At 38.2% G+C, this 24,460-nt stretch overlaps 1 protein-coding gene across 10 annotated transcripts in view; it reads right to left on the reverse strand.

Annotated features, from left to right (window-relative positions):
- MTA3 (metastasis associated 1 family member 3) overlaps window positions 1–24,460 on the reverse strand; it is a 218,123-nt gene that overhangs the window by 14,207 nt on the left and 179,456 nt on the right. For 6 of the 10 annotated variants that reach the window (XR_001038666.5, XM_004007292.6, XM_042246246.2 and 3 more), the window contains exons 10-16: window positions 24,381–24,455; window positions 22,272–22,330; window positions 17,534–17,658; window positions 14,755–14,906; window positions 13,503–13,725; window positions 5,998–6,084; window positions 3,037–3,183 (exon numbers count right to left, since the gene is read on the reverse strand). Coding sequence is in view for 9 of the 10 variants with exons in the window: in XM_004007292.6 (XP_004007341.2) it covers window positions 3,037–3,183; window positions 5,998–6,084; window positions 13,503–13,725; window positions 14,755–14,906; window positions 17,534–17,658; window positions 22,272–22,330; window positions 24,381–24,455 (868 nt within the window). In the remaining variant the exon portion in view is untranslated. The remainder of the gene's footprint in view (window positions 1–3,036; window positions 3,184–5,997; window positions 6,085–13,502; window positions 13,726–14,754; window positions 14,907–17,533; window positions 17,659–22,271; window positions 22,331–24,380; window positions 24,456–24,460) is intronic. The other 4 variants (XM_012172822.5, XM_042246245.2, XM_027966893.2 and 1 more) reach the window with 1 other exon arrangement.

The following is a 24,460-nucleotide window of genomic DNA, read 5'->3' on the forward strand; positions in this document are numbered from 1 at the left end:
CTTCCCACCATGAAGAACCTCCAACTGAAGGTGGAGGCTGAGCAAAGGGAGCAAGAAGCAGAAGGAAGAAGCAGACAGGAAGCCCCGAAGCTGAGAGGCCTGGCTGGATATTTCAGAACAATCAGGTTTTGCTCCTAGTTGGACTAGTTCTGTCCACCAGCATCCTGTCTGGTGTGCTCATCTGTCTGACATGCTGATAATTACATAGCAGTGCTAATTGATTTTATTATTGAATCACACAGGGTAAGACTCTTCCATGAATTTCTGACTATCAATTCCAGTGTTTAATGGTATTAACTCTCCCATGAAAATTCACTATTAGCCTAAGATTTTTTTCTAGTACTTTCGAGTTCACCTTGGAAACTCAGGTTAGTCAGTGTCTTATATCCTAAGGAAGTAAGAAATAGACCCATTATCCCAAGGAAAACGTCCACTGGGAATACAAAAATGGGGACGTTTTCTAAAGTATGTATTTGTTACCCTCTTGCCTCTCAGCTACACATCCACCTACTTAAACTCGGCTTTGTGATGCGGGGTGGAGCTGGGACTCTGCAAATGCTTTTCTCCTGTGACATTCAGATCCCTGTTACACCAGTAGGGGGTGGGGGGTGTGCTAGAGGGCACCTGCAAGGCTGGGCAGGAGACTTGCTTCTTCTTGTTGCTGTCGGCAGCAGTGAGTCTCAGTCCCCAGTTTCACTTCACACTCCCAGAAGCAGCCTCATCGCGCTTGCTGAGAGATGCCAGCACCAGCAGAGCAGTGCTGTTTCCTCAAGGGTCTGGGTCCCAGCTCCTTGGGCTTCTAGCTGTGATGACCCCAACTTCTCCACTTTGTTCCCCCAGCTCTAGTGATGGTGGCTGTTTCCTCTCCCCACCCCACTGTCCAACAGTGTTCCCTGTTTACCTATTCTGTCCTTCAACATCTATCATATTGATTTCTCATATTAAATGAGCTGTTAAAATAACTTATGTCATCTCTACTTTGCTAATACAGCACATTTGAGAGCCACAACTTCATTTATAACAGTGGGTAAAAGAGCAGACTCTGAAATCAGTCACACCTAAATAGGAACCCCAGCCCATTTATGCAACTTTGGTAACTTTGGATAATTTAATTCACCTCTCCAGGTCTCATTTTTCTCAATCACTTTCATTTATTCAACTAACATTAACTGATTACCTGCTAAGTTCCAGGCACTATGCCAGGCAGCAGAGATACCATGGTATACAAAACAGTCAAGGCCCCTGACCTGGAACCTTCTGTCAACTGAATCAGATGAGATAATGCAGCTAAGGCACAGGTAATCAGCCTTCCTCTCTGTACCACGACAGGGAAACAGACACAAATGGGTCTTGAGAAAAGTGCAACGGCTACGTTTCCTCTGAAACTGAGACAAGTGTCTTTTCCTTAACAAGGCTGAAGGTCTCGAGCAACATAACCCTGGGGATTCACTGGGCGCGCTTGTCTGTGCCTCCTGTTCAGAGCAGAGAATCAGTGCCCTCACAACAGTATCCATTCAGAAGGAAACGGGACGAATGACCCTAAACAGGGAACACTACATGGCGGCACTTTCTAGAAATTCCAAAGAGACAAGGTCCTGTGATACAAGGGAAGAACAGAAGGAGCCAGAACGCAGGGGCAGGGCTGGGGCCCAAAATGGCCATCACCATGGGGGGTGAGTGGAGAAAGACACTGAAGAGCCACTGTTCCAACATCAGCCACGCAAGACTCTTTTTACCATACAGAATACATAACTATAAATAAACAAGAACTTACTTTCTGCAGGAGGACTACATACCTAGACTGTCCAGGGAGATGATAAGATGGAAAAGAAAGATTCTTGATTCCATTTAAGGCTGAATCTAAAGGTCCCATGCTGCAGGCAAGGACAAGCTGGAACGGAATCCCGTCTCCACATTTCGACAAAATCCTTCCTTGGACCTCTGCTGACTAGACATCAGGCATATTGAGGCAAGGATGGCTGATGTTCTCATTAACAAGGAAGTATTTCTGGAAGACTATTGTGCAGCTAAATTCTTGAAAGCCATATCTGCAGCACATTGATACCCTATAAATGCAAACTAAACTCTTCACCCTCAATTTTTTATTCATCTTGACATCACTATGACCATCAAAAGTCATACAGAAGGAAAACAACCATGGGAAATTATTACTAGAAGGTCTCCTCCACATCCTTGCTCTAGGGCCTCATTATAAATAACTTACTGCCATTGACGGAATTTAGAGTCCCACAAGGCATGAAAAGCCTGGAGTTTTATTCATAAATAAATGCCAACATTTAAACAATCAAGACAGCTTCAAACTCTAGGCCTATTGAAATGAACAATATGTACTGCCCAGATGATTTATAATGCTTATGTTTATAGTCCGAATGGGAAGATAATTCAATTCCACCTGAAAAGTCATTATATGGCCAAGCCCAGGAGAAGTACTTTGGATAAGAGGTGATATTTCTCAGTTTTCCCATTTCAAACAAATTATTATTTCTGTATTTAGGACATCACCTAGGTAATTCTTTTCATGACTTATAGTACTCTTGAGCAATTAAGAAAATTTATAAGGTGAATGAAGTCAGGGACAAATGCCAAATTCAAAATGATCCACAGAACACCAAAGAACCCCTCAGAGAGCACTGCTGTCTCAGACACGAGGCAAAATAATCCCTTCTGCTCAAGAAAACAGAGGTGAGCAGTGAGTGTGCATCACAGTGAGAGCATTATTATCCAGCAGAGGCAATCTGCTAAATACAGACTTCATTTACAAATCAGCCTCCTAACAGGAAATGGGAGCAAAAAGGTCACTTCTGAGAAGATGGAGAAATAGCAGTTGGCAAAATGTCTTCACTGTGGCACACAGCAGCCTTCCCTTATATCCCCCTTTCCACACAGTCCAACCAGAGGGAAGAAGAACCTGTCTGTTAAACATTCCTGCACATGGCAGCCGACACTCCAGAGCAGTCAAGGGCAGAGAGGCCCTGGCCTATGGGATCAGCCCCCAGAATTCCTGGGCTTACATACCATCCAGGCCATTGTGATGACTGTAGTTTCTTTTCCCCAAAATGCTCAGAGACGTGTGATTCGGGGTGGCTAGCATCCGCTTGGTGGTTGGGGTTTGCAGGCTTGGTGTAGATCGAATTACATTAGGTTTCTTCGAAGGATGGATCTCTGACAGGGGGAAGAAAGGTTTCTCAACTCAGAACATGGTATTAAAAATCTGTGTGCACTTACCACCAGCTAACGGGCACACATCTTATTTCTTAATGAGCTGAGAGCCAGTTCCTTACAGACCAGCCTGTTTTCCCAAGGACTTGCATAATGAATCAGCATCAAGTGCTGTTTCCATGGCTTTGTTTATCGAAAGGGAGCTGGTTCTGCCCCTGCTAGCTGAAGCTCTGCGTTTCATGTTGTGAGTACAAGAAGGGAAAAAAAAGCCACTTTAGAAGGTCATTTAAACACAAGGTTTACTAAGGGAATAAGGCATCTGACTCTTGAAGGAATTAGAAATTCAAAGTCTATCTGGAGAGGCAGCCTCACAGAAAACTACCTCTGCACTCCATCACACTAGGAACAAGGCGTGCAGCACAGCTGGTGTGTGGCAGCTTTCTGAGAAAACAGGATTCCTCCTCTGGCTCTGCAACCAGAATACCAGGGTCAGTCACACCCGGCCAAAAACAGTTTGATACAGATGAAATCTGACACCGAACTTCAAACACTAGTGTTAAGAAGTAACAGAAGGAAAGCTTTGACAGAGGGCATATCACAAAACTGTAAGGTGTGTGTGCTGCATGTGTGTTTACGTGAAGTATGCTGCTGTCAGTCACATAGCCCTGCACTACTTAATACTTTTTGGATCAAGTAGATGGACATAAATTGCAACACTGCAGAAACTGGATTTAAGGACCTCCGTCTACCACTAAAACCAGGCGACCTCTTGTCTAAAGCTGAACCTGCTCACTGACCCTGAGTTGCCACCAAGCATGCCAACCGTGCACAAGCCACCCCGTCTTCCCAGGCGAGGGCCAGGATATCAGGCTTATGTACTGAAATTCAGGAAGAGCTCCACCATCTCTACCTGTATGCCTTCCTCACTAGTGGAGGATTTTTGAGGGAAAGGCCATATTCCAAGGCCATATTCATCTTAGTGTTCCCTAAATAACTTAGTGAAGTGTCTTGTACATAGCAAATACTCAGAACTGTGTTCTGTAGGGAAGTGGTTCAGTTAATAAGGACAGCCCCGCTGTGGGTTTGTCTGGTAGAGACAGAGACCAGTTTGCCCACAGGAAGAAGATATAATTACCTATGGAAATGCTAATATGCAATGTCATATTCTATTTCTTATGATCATCTTATGATCAGATACTTTCCTTTGCAAGGCAGGAGAGGCTTCTAGGATTAGGCCCTGCAAGGGAACATAGTTGGAAAACTTCATGGACTAGATCACCACGAGTTAGGTCGTACCTGTGATAACCATGTGATATTTTAGGGGGATATCAAAGCAAATCTTTAGGCCCTGAAGGAAAAAACAGGAAATAAGGTGGCAAAGTAACATCAAAGAGGAAGCTGTGCACCCTGACTCTTAGGATGATCTGATAAGGACCAGATAATATACTAAGTTTAAGGCTACACTTTGATTTTTAAAAGACTGGACCTCTTAAGTCTGGACATTTCATAAGTATAAATCTTTCTGACAAAATAATAAGGTTCAATGCAACTCTGAGCACATACCTAATTTTTACTGAGAAGATGAAAAAGCAAGAATATTAGAAGCATAAAAACATGCCATTATAGCTCCTAGGTATAATAGGAACCATTTTAGAAACCATTATTTCACAAATTATTTATCTTAAAACTCTGCCCAAAAAAAGTTATTTCTTGGTAATGTTACATTATTCTTAATTATTATATTTCAAGATATAAATGGAACTACCATATTTGGGGATTTTCAAGTTAAATAACAGGATAAAAACCAGAAAGCAATACTAATGCTCCCCTTTCAAGTAACTGTAATTGGCACATCAAAACTATAAATATTGTTTAAATGTGGTTTAAACACCAGTTTTATCTCTTTTTATTAAAAAAAAAAAAGTACATGAATCTTTCTCAATTTAAGGGAAGGGGTGAGGTGGGTTTGAAAATAGTGGAAGATTTATATCAAAATATTAAAAATATTCATCTTTGGGATTTCCCTGGTGGTCCAGTGGCTAAGATTTCACCTTCCAACACAGGGGGTGCAGGTTCAATCCCTGGTTGGGGAGCTAAGATGTCACATGCCTTGGAGACAAAAAACCAAAACATAAAACAATATATTGTAACAAATTCAATAAAGACTTTAAAAATGGTCCCCATCAAAAAATCTTAAAAAAAAATTCACCCTTAAGAATTCCCTGACATTCCAGTAGTTAGGACTCAGCACTTCCATTGTCTTGAGCCTGGATTCAATCCCTGGTCAGTAAAAAAAGACCCTGCAAGCCATGTGATGCAGCCAAAAAAAAAAAAATTCATCCTTAATTTTATGATAGCTTTGGATGGTGGCAGATGGTAATTAGAATTATCATGGTGATCATCCTATAATGTGTATAAATGCCAAATCATTCGTGCGGTACACCTGAAACTAATAGAACATTGTAAGTCAATTATATTTCAATTAAAAAAAAAGAATATTCCTCCTGTAATAATTTAGTGATTTTCATTTTCCTCTTCTTGCTTAATCTGTATTTATATACATAAATACACATTACATTTTTATTCAATTATATTTTTAGGAAAAGTAAACCTATCTCTAACTCTGTATTATGTTCTCTGTGTGTTCTGGTAATCAAACATTTCTCACATAAAATAAATGGACTATTCATATGAAGGTATCCAATTTCAGCTACTCGAAAGGCTCACATTTAATATAGGTTATGTTAACTTTGAGTAGCCAGTGATAAGATACAGATACTGTTCTCCAAGCTCTTCTTCTATTAAAAAAATACCCACCTAAGTACCCAATGATACATGCCAAAGGCTTCCTAGTGCTTTTGCTTTTCAGTGGACTTCCAGATAGATCCGCATGTCTGTCTGCATCTGAGGAGAAAGAAACACGGAGACAACCAGTGAGGCTGATTTCTCTGCCTATGCTACACATACCACAGAAATAAAAGGTGCAAGTGGAAAACAGTACAAAAATAATCCACCAGTTTCCTTCATAATTTTCTTTGGGGTTTAAGAATAAACTGGTTCCAGTTCTGGCTCCAAATTACTGAATGGGGTTTTACCTTTGGAACACTCGCTTTAAAGTCCCTTATGAAACAGCTAACACATCTTCCATGCACATGCTTTCTTTCCGTGTTCATACATCTGTAAATAGTGGAAATATGCTTCCTGTCTAGCCATGCCATTTCTACATTATAGCAGAAAAGCCTCCATAAAATATGAGGTGTTATCAGTCCTAATGTAAGATAGATCTGGCATGGAAGACAGAAATGATGGCTGACAAAGGCAGCAGACCAGCCTTGGTGACCAGCCCTGACCTCGATGGAATGAATCTCTATGGAGGAGACTTCATCTATCTCGATTAACTTTCAGTTCCATTAGATGAGCCTCCCCCAAGTAAAAATGGGCCACTTGATTTTATCACTAGTTTTCTGTCCTTCATATCCTATTATGATGTCATTAGCACTGAGACTGACAAGGTTTCCTGTATGCAGACAGGCATTTCATCCAATAGTAAAATACTGTAATGGATATTTGTTCATAAAGTTCACATCACAGTCATTTCAGAGAAAAATAAAGCACACAACACAAACACTCTCTGTTTTAATTAGCTGTCATTAGGATGAAGAATAGATGTGAAAGATGGCTGCATCTCATACAAGAGTTAAGTTAGAGTTTGAAGTGACCAAAAAACGTGTATTGAAACGGTTTTTAAATTTGCAGCTATTGTCATAAAGCTTAACAGAGTAGCTTTAGCAGATATGATTCTGCCATGTTTATGCCTTTTGTCAAAAATGTCCCTATAGATTTTCTGTGATTGAGACCACATTTCTAGCCCTATACACAGGAAGTTTTCTTTGACATCCACAGGGATTCTCTGCACAATTAGTGTTAAAATGTATAATTTAATCTGGAACTTCAAATAAATTAGAATTAAAAATTAACCTTTTCATAAGCTCTAACCCTCTCATCAAGGAAAGTCTTCTCCAATAACTACTAAACAGAAAAAGGTGGGAAAGTAGCATTTTAAAATTTTGAAATAGACAAAGCACATAACGCAGAGCCTGGAATCTGAATATGTATCCCAAGCACTGGCTAATTACTATGCAACCACTGACAACTATAAATGGTCCAATTTCTTCTCCTCCTACTCAGTTGATTTCCTTTGAGAAAAAATAAAATAAAATTACTAAGTTATGAAGCTTTTCACCTGTTGTTGAATAATAGTGAAGTTACAGGCAGAAATATAATAAGCATATTTTGGAGGAGTAATCTAAACAAACATTAACACGCAGCCCAAACCCTGCAAGGATTGAACACCTGTCACATCACTATGAATTAATAGTAATAATTCTTTCCTAGTATTACTAGTTCATCAAAAATTCAAGTTCTACTTAGGAAGAGGACAGGAGGAAAATATTCTATTAATAAAATAAAGTTTCAATGAATCATCTTAGTATTTCCTCAGTGTTTTGGACAAAAACCATTACTGTATTGTTAGTAGTAAGATTAACTTCACTCTTTACTCCAGTTTCTAAGGCCCAGAGGAAAACTGCCAAAGTGGCTCCAAGCAATAAACTCCCACATGACTGTCACCTTGATAATAATAAAAAAAACCTATCACTAGTCACCAACACAATACCCAAAGACCATTTCACTTTATATTAATCTGCTTTTAATTTCTCACTAAATTAGTAGGATTAATTATGCAGTGTTCTAAGTGGCAATTTACATAGCACTTGAGTGGGAGATCAAAGCTCTTTAGAAGGATCCACCTTTCATCAATCATCATTATAAAGGAAGCAGTTGGTGGCAAGAAAATCAGTCTCAACCATGAATAAATCAAGATGAAAGGTGGGTGCTAAGACTATTTAACATAGAAACTGCAACCATTAAACGATTACACTGAAAACCAACAGAAAAGAGAAAAAGCTTCTGTCTGGAGGGAGTGATCATAAACATAGACGATCAGGGCCACACTTGAGCTGGTTATAAAACATTGTGATTTGTACTCAAGACCAGGCCAGTGGAGCCTTGTTCTCAAGTTACTCACCTAACTCTATCTAAAGAGGAGTTATTAGTATGTATTAAAAGCACACAGAGAAAGAATGCAAACAGAGAAATGCCCAAAGAAACCAGAAAGAATCAAAATCCAGCCAGAGCGAGAACACCCTCATCTCACTCGAAACAGTTGACCAAGCATGAGGCGTGTTTTCATGGCTTCTGGAAGGCCGAGCTCTACTTCCTTGAGCTAAATGTGGAGAAAAGTTACCCATTTCTGGGCAACGCATGGCTATCTTTCTAAGATGTTGTGGAAATATTACAGGGGAAAATAGAAAGCTTGCAAAAAGTACCTACTGAATTAAAATTCACAAAACTGTCTCACATGAAGGTGGAAGTCGCTCACACTGAGCGACCACATGGATTCCACAGCCCATGGGATTCTCCAGGCCAGAATACTGGAGCGGGCAGCCTTTCTCTTCTCCAGGGGATCTTCCCAACCCAGGGACTGAACCTAGGTCTCCCGCATGGGCCTTCAAAATTGCTATCATAGTGAGACCATTCATAGCATTTTCTTATAAGAAAGTTTTCTTATAAAGGCATTTCAAACAAGACACAAAACAGATGTGCTATTAAAAAAAAAAAAGATTCAACTACTTGAAAAGATACAAAACAAAACCTACTTGGCCAACATAGCATCAACAAAATCAAGGACAAAACGGAGGAAATATTTGGTTGGCCAAAAAGTTTATTTGGGTTGTGCCATACTCTCTTATGGGGAAACCTGAACAAAGTTTTTAGCCAACCCAATATTTGAATTGCAGATCAAGAGCTAACTACCTTAAAATACAGTAAGTTCCCACAAGCTGGTATGATTTTTAACAGAAAACAGGCCAGGGCAGAAACAGCTGACCGAAAAAGGAAATACAAATGTTTTTCAAACATATGCAAAGTGTTTTACCTTATTCAAAATGAGAAATGCAAGCTGATATAACTTACATGTCACTTACCAACTAGTTAAGGGTTTCAGAGATCAATAACACTGCTGGAAAGGCTCTAGAGAAACAGGCACTCTGCAGACACGGTGGTGGGAGAGTGAATCATAGTCTTTCTATGGGCAACTGGGCAGTGACTATCAAAATTCAAAGTGAACGTTGCCTGACCCAGATGTTTTACTGTTAGGGATCATATGGGATTGCAAAGAGCTGGGCATGACTGAGCACCTGCGCATGCATGCACACACACCTGTAACGTACATACACCAGTCTTAAAAGGTATCTATATAAGAATATTTGTTGCAACATTACTTATAACAGTGACTTGGAACAACCTAAAGTGTTTTAAAATAGGGGAACTGGCTCAAGTTCAAAATATAGACTATTATGCAGCTGATTAAAAGAAGAGGTAGCTCTCAATGAATTGGTATGAAATGGCCTCCAAGATCCATCAAGTAAAAAAGGCAAGGTACAGGGTAATGTAGACACTAACAAAAACAAAGAAGACACCTAGTTTTGTTAGAGATACACATGTCATCTCTGGACACTTTAGACACTGATGACAACGGTTAGCTCTAAAAAAGGTATGAATGGGAATGGTGTTGATTTGGCCCAAGACTTGTAGCCATTTTTGTTCCCTTAGAAAAATTTAAAAACATCCATTCGAAGATAAGTTTTTACTAAAACAACAGACTATCAAAATAAATAAGCCAGAACTGTTCTCTCCTAAAGTTAGAACTTAAAATTTCAAAAACTTTATATAATCATTAATAGTAACTTTTGCTGAGGAACCTCTAGAAAACTCAAAATATGTATAAACAAGTTTCTTCTGAATATGGGCCCCTGGGATACTTCTGAAGTTGAATTAGCATGTTCAGAGAAAAAGGGCTCCAGGTTCCCCTTTGAAGACATTCATTCTGGGGAATGGTGCTATCATTAAAGTCCAGTGTGTTATCAACTCAAAAACTACTTAATTATTCATGTAAGCTACAGAGGGGGCACCTAAGTCATTTGGATCCACTTCTCTAGGAACTTCTGCTTCATCTATTGAATGCTGCTAACATATTGCTCATATTTAACCCCAGTCTCTGAATATCCTAAGCCTCAGATAGAAACCATGTGCTCACCAGGTGTTGGGTGATTTTACAGATTTTTAACAAGTTATCCAGTAAACTCAGTGGTGATGTCTGATAACAGTAACAAAGGAGGAACACCATCATCATTACGTCATGGCACTTTTTTAATGAGGGGAGGGGTGTCAAGAGGGAGAAGAGACAGGCTATCTGAAAGCTGGTGCTGTGTTACAGCCATGCAGTCGGTCTGCGAGTCTCGTCCAGGACATCACACTTTTCTTTCTGAAGTGGTTTGGTTTTTGGTCCTGCAATCCATTTGTATTATTGTACTTGTACTATTTACACGGTAGAACTGGTTTAGGCTCTGTACTTATATTAGTAATTTTCAGCACGGACTTACATAATCACATATAAAGGTATATTATTAAAATAAATAGGTATTTGGGGGTTTGGAATTATAAATCATTTTATATCTATATCTATAAAACACATGTTGGTTATACCATATGTTTACTTCAGGTTAAAAAAATTTTTAAATAGGAAATATATTCCCATGACTCAAAATTGAATACATTTAGAAAGATGAACAGTAGCAAGTTTCCTTCCCACCCCTTTCCCTCAGCCTCCCAGTTTCTCTTTCCGAGGACATTACTCTTACATTTTCCTTGAGATACTTTATGGACATGCAAACAAAGATTTCGCCTACTCACTCTACTGTAGTCTTTGACACCTGTTTCTTAAGGAAAATAAAAGTCAGAGAGTGCTGCTGTTAACAACAAAAATTCCTCTACACAAGAATTAACTTGTGAAAACTCAAAGGTATGACTATGCTCTCTCTCATGTAATTGAGAATGTATCTATCAGTTCCCTACTTCTTCACTCTTACGCCATCTGTCATCCCATAAACTCTGGCTATGATATTGCTGTAGTGGTGCTATGAAGGCCAGAAGCCACAGGCATCAACTTCTGCAGTTCTTACAAGAGGAAGAATCTCAAGTTCACAGGGAAAACTATTCTCCTTTTCCAACATTATGAAGAATTATACTAAACATATAAATTGGAGCTCTTGATCCATCGATACCTTTAGAATTATAAACTTTCACCTGATCTGAAAGTGCATTCATACTGTATCATAGTGACTTAACTTTTATGGGGAGGGACAGGGTCACCACTACCTTTGAGAAACCAAGGAAAGTTTATATAAAAAAATAATAATGATATAGCTTTACCCTCCCATTGGACCACAAACATGGTTGTATACAGACATCAGGTTATTAACACCTAATCTTACTAACAAGCCAAGATCAAAGAAATCTGCTAAACAGGTTGTAACAAGGTACACATATGAGAAGATGATGCAAGAAGCAATTAGATGCTAGGAAGAATTCATTAGCTGCTTGCTGGTTGCGGGGACCAGGACTGAGTACACGGCTGGTGAAACTTTTACATTTTAAGTTGTATGGTAAAATTATTCTGAGAATCTGATTCTATAAACTTGCTCATTGAAGCTAACTACAAAATAAAATATGCCCCTTGAATTTCATCACAAGAAACGCCTCTTTTCTTTTATTATGAATATCATCGTTATGATAGCTGTGTTTGTAGAAATATAATACAGGTAATTTAATCTTGACCCTTTTTAGTGGCACAGCCTTTCAACTGCAACAAATCAAAACGAGGTGACAGAAGAAAACATACTTCACTGAAGAATCATCAAAACAAAGACAGTTTGCAAATTAACTGAGAAATTAACAGAAGCTTAATGAGAAAAAGCTTTCTCAGAAGTCAATTAAGTTAGTGATGGTTTCTTTTCCATTCATAGAAACAAAGATGATCTTGGAGCCTGGCCAATTTTAATGGGAGAATTCCATTCATTTTCTTTCCCGTAACATTTTTTTATTCCTTATATTTAAGAAACTATTTATAAAAATATGCTTTTAAACCAGCTAAGTAGTTTAGGTAGATATAAATATTTTCTAGTTCCTTAAAATGGTAAGAAAATGATAACGTAAATCCATGAACTCAGAAACACTAGCACAAAAATAGCACGAAACGTCAGTATATATGCCTCAGTTCTCCAATATTCGAGTCTCGTGTAGCGAGGTTTACCCTCTATGGCACGCAGAGATTACTTCCAATTTCTACTCCCTTTACAAAGCACTCTTCTTCTTTTAAAGCTTTTACCTGTATGTTTTAAAGCCTTTCAACTGTTCTGCTGAAAATTAGCTTCAGGAACAAACACCACTTTTCAACCATCACTCCTTTTACAGATACCTTCTTTAAATCAAAACGGAATGCCTCAAAGTAATAAATTTCTCACGATAAAGTATCTACAGAATTTCTTTAAGATTTCCCATCTATTAAGCAACACAGCAAGTTTTCTTATCCATAGGGGAAAAAACGTGCATGGCTCTAACATGCTAACCAGGAACGTAACTAAAGTAACAAGGCTAGAATCAGAGCTCACAGACAAGTTATGGACACGTTTAGGGGTACACGGTAATATGAGAACCACCTGCAATTCATTGGAACATATGACATTTGTTCTAACAACAACAAACATAAGCAAGACTGAATGTATTGAAAATGTGAGTAATAAAATGATGTGTTACGTACTAATACATATGGTATATAATTATGAAATGGAAGCCAAACTGGACAAATAGAATGCTCAACCACAAATTCAGATACTAGCTTGTAAAAATTAAATGTTTTTCAGAAAATTCACCCAAAAGACTTTAAAATTCATTTATAGCTTGTTAAATCTTCTAATTTGTTATGAAACACTGAATTTCCAGGATATTATATAACTGTAAAGGGTTTGTGGGAAACTGAGAAGTTTACAAAGACGCACAATTTGTCATTAGTGCAAATTGGCAGGCTTTATTCTACCTTAGGAGTAAAGGTGCTTCCCCAATAAGGGCTTTTAGGCAATTCCATCACAAAACCCCATTGGGTAGGATCACCTCCCACCTATCTTTTGCTGAGCACTACTTTCTCACAAAGATGGCAGAAGTTTCAATGTTTCCTTTTCAGGTTGGCGTGATACAAATGGCAGCAGACAAAACAATGTTAAAAAAGAAAAAAAAAAAAAAAAACAAATAAAAGGCTGCACACAAGAACTTATGTTTATTGCAAACAAAAATAAAAACAGAGAGAGGGAAGAGAGAAGATGGTCAGAAGCACAACATATAAGGTTAAGAATTTAAAAGCATCTTACATTCTGCCCTAATGGCAGCATAATTAATAGGAACAAACGGCCGTCTTGCTGCCTGCCGCAGCCGGAGGGTATTTTTGCAGACCTGCCGAGCAAATTTTGTGAAATATGTAGTGTGAAGGAAGAAAGCTTGACGGGTCTTCACTGCAGACTTCGGGCTCCCAGTGTTTCGGACTGGCATCCCCTGCATGGCCTGGCGAGACATATGACTTCTAACTCGCGGGTCCTGTAAATCAGACAAACAGATGTGTGAAGACCAGAATGTGTCACATACATACTGCTTGCACTCTGCTCAAAGAAAAGGGCAAGTTTTACGTCTTTCACTGAAGAATATATGACTTAATACAGGGGGAGAGCATTTTAAAGTGTGTCCTTTGGAGTAGGAGGTGGGGACTAGAGAAGGAAACCGGGCGGAAGTGGGGTGTCTGCGAGCCTATACTTTTTCCTTCTAAACTGACCTTAGCAATCCCAAATCATATTCACAACAGTGAAAAACTGCCAGGAGTAACATTATTATTATTTTAATATTGAAGTGTGTTAGTCGCTCAATTGTGTCCAACTCCTTGTGACCCCCTGGACTGGCCCACCAGGCTCCTCTGGCCATGGAATGCTCCAGGCAAGAATATTGGAGTGGGTAGCCATTCCCTTCTCCAGGGATCTTCCTAACCCAGGAACTGAATCCAGGTCTCCTGCATTACAGTGGATTCTTTACCATCAGGGAAGTTCCAAATATTGAAGTGAGGGTCCTTAAGTCTTGTTAGCTCTCAATAGGTAAATACCTAATATTTGCCATCTATGAGAATTTTACCAAATCATATTTAAACTGTTGTTCACCCCAAGATTGAGTCCATGCTTTCCTGTTATACCTATGATAGCTCAGGAACAGGAAGAATGATCAATTTGTGTTTATTACTTTATGCAATAAAGCATTTTCAACATGCTAAAGGTTGCAAACTGTTTCAAAAAAGCCATTAAAACCAATATTTAACTTGTAGGCTCTCTTCTCATGCTAACACCTCCCACACACATTGTTCTTCTGTCTGAGTAATCTCTCAAGACCAATATTTTGAATACCTGAAAAAACTGGATTTGTCCCTGCCCCTCTCTCCACACCTACCCTGAACATTTCAGTACTATGGTTAGCTTTAATAGCTTTGCTTAAGTTTGCCTATACTCTACTTCCGTTTGCGAGGAGTGATTCAGGCGCTGAAAAACGTGCCATTTCTCAACACTAAAAAGACCACTGCTTGTGTACCTCGGTAGCTGGGCTAGGAGGTAACTTCTCCTCTTCCGACTGGGTGGGCATCTTCAGTCCTCCGTATTTTTTCCAATAGAGCCAACAGGTTGCACATAACCTACACTGCATATTAGGTGGGCCCCAGGAATACCACTGATGAGACTGTGTAGCTAAAGATGGAGGGAAAAATAAGTAAAATAAGAATGTGATATAACTTGTAACAGCAATACATATACAGACAAACATTTGAAAAACAGTCCAAAGCCATCTTTAGTTTATAATCTTATTTTTCTTCTCCCAGTTTACCCAGCAAACAGGAACGTCTGATACATGCATGTATTTTTCAAGTCAGAATTCATTCAGCCATTTATTTCTCTATATATCAAATGCCCTTATTAAGTGCCCTCTATTACACATTATACTGCTGAAGGAATTTTTGTTGGTTCATTAAAAACATCCCCTATTGTGTACATTTCTGGAGGTAAGTTATCAGGAAGGTATTAAACTAAATCCTGGTTTCCAAACCTATGGTTCAGAAACTAGCTCAGGGTTTAAGGTGCTTAGAGGGACTCTCACAGATAAAGGTAGAAGTTGGACAGAAATAGGTTATCTGTTTTTCATTCCTTTATTTTAATCAATAGATAAAACAATTACTTTACTTCTTCTCTCTTTAGAAATGGAATCCGTTTCAAGACTGTAAGTCCCTATCAAGTGAGCACGTGCAGCAGAGACGGGGCATGCTTAACCCCTGAGAGCTCAGCTGATTTATTCCTGAGCTGAACACTACAGACCTGTGTTATTTTGCTCTGAAATTTAAATTACTGCCATATAACAATTTAAGTATTCCCACAATGGATCTGAAGTTTAAGACAGAAAACACTGAATCTTCTGCCCTTGACCTGGAACGTTGCCCTCTTCAGGTTAACATGTTCGAACAGCACATCAGGGTTATCAACTAACACTTCACAAGACACTGTCAAAAGGGAAGATATAGTGATCACTATAGCCATACTACTTCTTATGAACCCCATCATGTGTTATTCTGGGGGGACTCCTGGCAAATAGTAACTTAAAAATGTTCCCTCTTGTAATTTAAAACCAAATAGTCAAATAAGCCAAGCTGAGTTGTTTTAAACACAAATTTTAAGAATCCTAAATATTAGGCATGGACTTATTTTGGATTCTGAATATAAATTTTCACTTGTATTTAAAAAAGTATTTTTATCCAAATTAATCATGATATGTCATTTTATTTTTTTTTATTTTTTTCACGATATGTCATTTTAATATGTCAACAAATGTCTTTCTCTTTATACAATTAACTCAAATTCAATTAAAGACTGACAAACAGAAAACATCAAATTCTTTCTGTAAAGATAAATTTGATGTGTATATTATATTGAAATATAATTATAATAAGTAATTTAATACATGGACCTCAAAGATTATAAAATTAAAACTGCTTTTTTGTCATGCACATATAAAAATGGTGGAATAATTATTTAAAGGGATATGTGAGACTACATATAAGATGAAAGGGGGTGTATAAGACACATTAAGCCACTAGCATTTCTTTAGGAGTCTTTCTACTTTCATTTAAATATAAATGAAGTTCAAAATCTAAGATTTCCCCCAATGCAAAAGCAGCTATGCAATCCATGTAAAATTGTGACCAAAAGAATCTAACTTTCCACAAAGTGTTTCCCTTTGCGCTCTCGTGGTACAGAAAATGGTTAGGCATGTGCTATTTCTATGAAGACAGCAATCCGTCTGGCTCACACCTTCCTTGGTTGTAGGAAAGATAATTACATGATTTGGCTTTAAAAGCCTTTCCTAATGCTGGAGCCTGGTACGGGGCATGGAGGAAAGTCAAAAACTGGGCACCAAGTAGATGTTTTTAGTCAACATTGGTGTCCTTCCCTCTTCCACACCAGGCTGCTCTGACTGGAAGGACATATGGATGATTTTTAGTCAATATTGTGTCCTTCCTTCTTCCACACCAAGCTGCTCTGACTGGAAGGCCATATGGATGATTGTGTCACCATAGCCCCGTTTAAGAGACTATATTGCTGTTTGAGGTTTTAAAGAAATATAAAAAATGTATCTGGGACTTCCATGGCAGTCCAGTGGTTAAGACTCAGCATCACCACTGCAGAGGACGTGGCTTCAACCCCTGGTCAAGGAACTAAGATTCCACATGCAGAGAGGTGCAGCCAAAAGAAAAAGAAAAAAAGTAGAAAAAGTATCGACTACTTAACAGTTCGTCTCACCACCTCAATTTAACATTCAAGGCAAATATAATGCACCGGCATCAGGTAGTTCTTTTAACAAGGATAAATACTGATAAACACAAGAGTATCATAAACAGAATCTCCCAAGCCAGTGCTCTAAGGGAACTGGTCTGAGGGCTATAAATACCAGTTTCTAGCAGTAAGTCCTTCCTACAAAGTTATGTGGAGCCTTTAATTTGTCAAAATATACTGAGAAACACCAAAAGTATACTGGTATATTTCGTGAGACCATGGTTTACACAAAGCTAGTAACAGCTCTGAATGTAGCTTAGCACGCACTGCTGTGGAATACTCAACAAACCCAGGACACCACAGAAGCAAATCAAAGGAAGCTAACACCTAAATTGAGCGTCCAAGCGGAAGGATGGGCATCTATTCACTCTGAGGCTACCTTATCCTGCTCTCCATGCAGGGCTGACTCCCACACCTCCCACGGATGCCGCCAGCATGGTCCCTGGGGGAGTAGGGGCTGGAGTGGGGAATAAGCCCTGCTGGAGAAAACTCACCGTAGCAGCTCTCACAGGCTCGCCCGAGGAGAGGGTTTTGTGGCTGGAACGTGGTTCCCACAGCTCCATTCACAGCACCAGGTTTGCCATTGCTGGTGGATATTTGGTTGGGATTTGGTTTGCTGCTTTCAATGAAATATAAAGTGAAGTGATAAAAATGACTTGTGTAACAAGGTAAAAGGCTCTGCATTTCACTACTGATTTTATCTTAACCACACATAAACATTTGAATGTTTGATGAAGAAGAAATAAAACTAAGGTGTTTAAATGAACCCAAACCATTTATCTTTACAAACCGAGGCTATGTAAAAACCAATCTCATAAGCATGACACTCACAAAATAAGTAGAGTCATATCTCTTCCTCACCCAGACACAATTTCCTTAGGATACTGTCTGAAATTTTGGAAGATGCAAGTTATTAAATTTTACTACTTATCATGACAAAATAATTTCTGGATTAAATAAATTAAGCAGTGTGCAGTGTTTAGGGAAAACCACTGCCCTTCCTGCTGCTGGAGTGACAGCTGCTGACCCCACACTGGCTCTCAGGGAACTGCACAAAAGCTGCATGTCAGCAGTGACACTGCGGACATCAGCTGGGCTTACTGTGAGAGGTAAAAGCACGTCAAGAGACTGTGGCCGCTCATCATTTCTATTATGCTTGAATGTTTATGAAGATGATTACAGAGCACTTGAAATTAGAAAAACCACTAAATGCATCCGAGGCATTTCTTTTTAAGAGGAAAAAGGTAATATCTATCAGATTTCCAGAAGTCATAATTCCTCAGAATCATGTAGCCTGGACTGTTTTGGTATTTACTGTGCCAACATGGTTTACTTTTTCCCATCTGGGGCAGCCTAACTGCCCTGCTGATCAGTCACGCCCAAGAACACTGTCCACCTAGGTGTACACAGTGTGTCCTCAAGTACACTCTCAATTCCCCTAACATATATTTATTCAGGGTCCAGTAAAGAGAAGTGCTGACATCAAGCAACTTTCATTCTAGAGGAGTCTTCATGTCTATATGCTGGGCAGAAAATAAAATAAGTTAGCAACTTATTTGTTAGCAATGAATGCTGAATGACTACATGCGGACTACATATATTCCTATGGCCAGTGAAGTAAAGAGAGCTCACAGCTATTAAGAAAGGCATTTGAAGTTTCAGCAGAGAGTAGACTCAGGAGTTTCCTTTTTGCTCTTTCTCATTCCCACACTTACATTTACCAGTGAAAGCCTAATATGTAAACTTTACCTGATGACAAATTAAGATTTCTTTCTGCCAGTGATACTGTAACTCTTAAGTGAAACCAGCTAACCTGTGTGTGCACTGAAAGCCCTATTCTATAAACAGGGCTATTATTTATACTTCTTATCTGTGCCAGCAATGTATTTTGAAGACAAATTGGTTTTAAAAACACATTTTAAAACAGACAAAAAGTATTTCTCCTCTATAGATTTCAGTTGGAAACACAAAATTAAAAGTGGTGATTAACAATGACTAAGATTTCCAAAGGTCTGTAAAAATCTACTATGCATAGTCAGAAATGATACCCCTTGAAGTCAAATGGCTGATAATGCCATTTCAGAAGATTTTCTCTAAATATGAAAATATCTGACATTTAACACAGGGCCAAATATATATGTGTTAAAAGAGAGCTAATACAAATTTACAGTTGAGCAGCCTGAAAAAAGCGAGAGTAAACACAACTTCAGTTGTTCAAATTAATCTAGAATGTTATGTGGCTGAATAAACCACTGACTTTAACTATAATAATCACAAAAGGAAAATGAGTATGTAAAGGTGGAATATAGACAGGTCAACCACTAAACATACGCTTTTCAAAACCAAGAACCTATAGATTAATTCTCAGGGGACAAATGGTTCATGCTAATGTGATGATTTTAATAAAGTTTTAAAAGCTGCATTATATGAAGCTGCCCTTCCTTTTAGCTAATGCCCAAATCCTTCCTCCCTTCCTCTGTGCTCCAGACTCCAGCCCTCCTGCCCTCTTGAGAACTTTGTACACTTGATTCTCTTTCCTGGACCCAAATTTACCATGGAAACATATCTCTCCTATTAAAAAAAAAAAACACAAACAAAACTCCATTACTCTACCCATACTCAACCCTCAACACCAGGGATTTGCCTTTTCAACCAATTTTCTTGAGAGCTGCCAAACTTCAACTGTCACCAACCACCTCCATGTTGCTACATTCCCTGGCTATTTTCACTAGCATTTGACACTGTTAACCTCTTTCCCTCTTTGAAAGATACTCCTCTCTCGGGCTGTGTGATAATGCACTCACCTGGCTATTCTTTTTTTGGCTATCAATATCTATCTGATATAGAAATACTAGATTTCCTCAAGTTTGGTCCAAGGCTCAACTTCTTATTACTCTAAGAAATCTGTAGTTTCAAGAACAATATTCTATGCAAATGAAGCTCAAATTTGGACTTCTAGCCCAGAACTTTCTTCTGAGTTTAAGAACAATATATCTGACAACATACTCAACACCTCTTTTTGAAGAAAGCAAACTCAAAATGACCCAACCTGGTTCTCTGCTGCAGCTTCTCATCATGGTGAACAGCACAGCAATCCACCTAATTAAGCTAGCCAGAAACCTGGGATTCAACATCTCCCCTCCTCCCTTCCATACACGTCAATCACCTCCAAGTAGCAGGCACTGTCCAGGCCACAGGTCTAGGTCAAGTTGTTATCATCTTTCTTCTCCAAGAACTTCATAATTGGTGTCCTTACAGCCACTCCCCTGATACAAATCTCATGACATCCAATTTCAGTGTTCATCAGAGGGCTAACCCCTGGCCCCTGCCCACCATACTGGCCTCCCACGGCTCACCACTCTCTTCATATCAGCCACACTGCCTTTCTCTCTGCTCCTGAACTATGTTCTGCCCCTTCCCATCTCATGATTCCATGAGCCCGGAAAGCCCCCATCGCCCAATTAATCCCTTGCCTAGAGTTCACAAACTCACCTCCACAAGGAATCTTCCCTGACAGCATCACCTGAGTGTGGTCCCAGGATAAACTCTCACACAAGCGCTTCCTCTCCACCACAGTACTCGTCACACTGGGTGACTAGCTGTTTGGCCTCTGTCTCCCCCACACTAGAATGCAGGCTCCAGAAGACCACCTGTCTTCCTAACTGACCGACATCTAGAACCGAACACAGTGCTTCGCATATAGCAGACTGTCAGGTTCAAACAAGTAAGAGTGAAAAATAACTCTCGGTCCTGTGGTTAGGACTCAGTGCTTTCACTACTGCGGGTGTGGACTCGTGTTCGACCCCTGGGGTGTAACAAGCCATGTGGTGTGGTCAAAAAACCAACTTAACCTACAATCTGTTTTAAAATAATATTTCAGAGTTAATTGGGAAATTGTTCAAAGAACTCAGCTTCGTATCCAACTCAACAATACAGATTCATAACTTTTATTTACATATATGATTTACAGAACATGGCTGTTCTGTAAACACTTTATTTACCAAAACTGGTGGCAGGTGAGATTTGACCCACAGACCAGTCTTCAACTTAGATCAAGATTCCAAAGTCAATGCAAAACTGAATAGAAACACCAAAACTGTGGTATTTGGTGAATACTAGCCACTTTTCCTGTAATCTGACAGCACTGTAAAGTAGAGGAATGCTGATGTGCTTGCTTTTGAAAATCTAAGACACATGAACCACAATACTGTTTTCTTTGGGGAGTTGCTCTTTTATAGATCAGTCAAATAAAACATATAATTTTCTAAAATATTAGAAACCACTCTGCATAAAGGACATTATAGCCCTGAATAAAAATTATGGACCTTATAAATTACATGTTATCTACCTTGAGAAAAAAAACTAATAAGAAATATAATAATTCATTGTCTACGAGGCCTCCTGTGTATTAAAATATGTATTAATGTATTGAAATTCAGTAAAGAAAAAGCTAGGTATATGATAACTGTACTGAACTCAAAAGAGTGAAAAGGTTTGAATCAGCACATAGAATTTTGTAGTGAATTTCATTTTAATCCCCAAAGAACCCAGGATAGCACTATATACATGGTGTTCAATAAACTAAATCTGCTTGAACAAATAAATTGTCAAACTTATGACCTCAAAAAAAAAAAGAGATAATTCATTTAAAATGTAGCAAATGAAAACTGGCATTCACTTTAATATATAATAATTCCTAAACCCAGAGGATAATGATAGAATGCTAGGCATCTGAAACAATCAAGACCGATTTATTATTTATCCAATATTTACAAAGTTTGGTTCTAATTACATTCCCTAACTTTCCCCAAACAAACAATGTAAAAACCTCCATAAAATAAAAACAATCCTCAAAAGGGTAATGCACATTACCCAAATAAAATACATTATACAATACAGAAGTCTCAAAAGTTGCTAGCTTTCTGAAACACATTTGCTTCAAATAACATTTTCATAAGTTAGTTTTCTAATACTTTCCCTGAAGCTTTGATGGCATTTTTGCTCTCTGGTTCTTTTGTTAGTCAAGCTGGGGATTCCCCCACGAGCCATTTTCTTCCTAAAATAAAATCACTGCAGTGGCATTAAAATGGAAAGCAAATTATGCTTTGTAGTGGAAGAAAATAAGATATACAAAGAAATTCAAATCTGGCTGAAGATGACAAAAATGTAAATATTTTGTTTTGGATAGAATTAATACCATGGCAAATATTTTATAAGATTTCCATTACTTACTAAGTTGGGATATACACTTGTTTCAGTTTACTCTCAGCTTCTGCTGCCTTTAGACGTTTCTAATTGAAAAGATAGATGAAATATTTTACACACACAATGTCAAAATAATTATTACCACTTCATCTGTCTTAAAAACATTCACAAGAAAATAAAACATTAAAACATAATTCAAAAAAAAAATAAAAATAAAAAAAAATAAAACATAATTCAAAAACTGCCTTTTTAAGATGAGTTTTTCTTTCATGTACATGTTCTGAAACTGCAGAAATTTGTAAGGAAAATCACTAGATTCTGAGGTACAGAACAGATATGAAAAACATTTTAGACACAAATTTTAAAAATAATGCAATGAGCAACTCCATTTCCCATTCCTCTAGAAGCAGATAAATCAAACTTATAAGTAATCATTTTTACTTTTCACATTTAGTTTCTATTTTATTTCTTTTTTGCCTTTCTGGGAGGGATAAAAAACAATGATCTTTGCTTTTAGAAAATTACTCAGAGATGATTAGTTTCCAAAGTCTATGCAAAATAAAGAGACAGTAACTAAGTCCAATTAAATAAGCATTTACCCTCAAAATCTTGGGAGGTATGCAGTAAACTTTAAAGCTTGATTGAACTCATGTCAGATTTTCAGGAACTAATTAGGAGCCAAATGCAGGGAAAGGCATGGTGAAAAGATAACATAATCAAAGCCAGAGACTGATCGCCACAACAGAAAATGCAAATCAAGAAAGAAAATAATGTATGGTGGACATTCAGAATTACGGCAAATCAGAACACAAGGGAAGAAAACAATGTACGGTGGATATTCAAAATTACGGCAAATCACAACACCAGGAAGAAAATAATGTACGGTGGACATTCAGAATTACGGCAAATCAGAACACCAGGAAGAAAACAATGTACGGTGGACGTTCAGAATTACGGCAAAGCAGAACACAAGGGAAGCCTCCATTTTCTCAATGAGAAGGAAATAAAAAAGGAGACAACTTAAAACTTTCAAATAAGGAGTTGAAATTTTTGGAAATAATTTAATTCAAACACATTTCAACCATCCTTGATGCCATCACTGCCACCATCTCTAGAAATTCTTTTCACTTTGAATAACACAGATTTCCAGAGCACATGGTCTTCACATCTACCTAAGTAGATGCTGGGGGTGAGGTGGGGGTGGGGGGCACGCATGCAAACTTTATTTGGAAAGTCAATAACAGATGAGAAGATGGCAGACAAATGTTCTAAAGAACCATCTTACTTGGTTTTGGATGCTAGCTTGAAATAAGCACTTTCTGAATTATATATGATGATAGCACTGGACAGTTTTCAATAAGCCATGGGTATCTATTCACTATTCACAACCTCAACAACTCATTAGGGTAATTTTTTTAGTGATCCCTTAAATTGTATTTTTACAGCGTGTTAACACTTGCCATTGGGTGATCATATACTTAGGGAAAAAAGTGCCTGTTAAATCTATTTGCCCCTTTGTCTCTACCAGTTTTGACACGGATCTAGAAGAATATAATATACTAGGTCACCTGAGGAAAATACACTTTTCCTCCAAAAGTAGTAATTGAGAGAATTACCTCAACTTGGGACATTTGGGAAAGATTTAAAAAATAAGTTAATCTCTGCTTTTAGAGATAATTTTTTGGGGAAAGTTCTGTATTTATGTACAGTAAACTTTAAATAGTAAAGACATTAAACTAGCAAAGACTAACTACTACACTTAAGGTCAAACACTTGATATAATCACACAAATGTCCAGGAGGTTTCAGAAGAACTCTTACACACCTGAAGTCATTTCTGTCAACTATACCAACAAAGAGATGAAGCACCAGGCACGTACAAGGAACATAATACCTCTCTGGTGGATCTTTCCCTGCTATCTTTTCAAAATTTATCATAATGGAATCTGAAGTAAAGAAAATATTGAGACTAAAATCTTAAAATGATATGCTAAAGATACGAAATTACATAGTTTATAGTGATCTAGAAAAGATAAAGCAAACAAAACAAATTTAAAACTAACCACATTGCTAAGAAATATAATGTGTAAATAGTTCATTTTAATGCAACTATATTGGTAGCAACATGAAAAATTACCTGCTGCACATATCTGTCAGTAGTTTTCCACATGTAATAATATTCAATGATGCTAGTCAGTGATTTCCAAGGGAGCTGAA

Source organism: Ovis aries, chromosome 3 (genome assembly GCF_016772045.2).
Source record: "Ovis aries strain OAR_USU_Benz2616 breed Rambouillet chromosome 3, ARS-UI_Ramb_v3.0, whole genome shotgun sequence".
Taxonomy (NCBI): domain Eukaryota; kingdom Metazoa; phylum Chordata; class Mammalia; order Artiodactyla; family Bovidae; genus Ovis; species Ovis aries.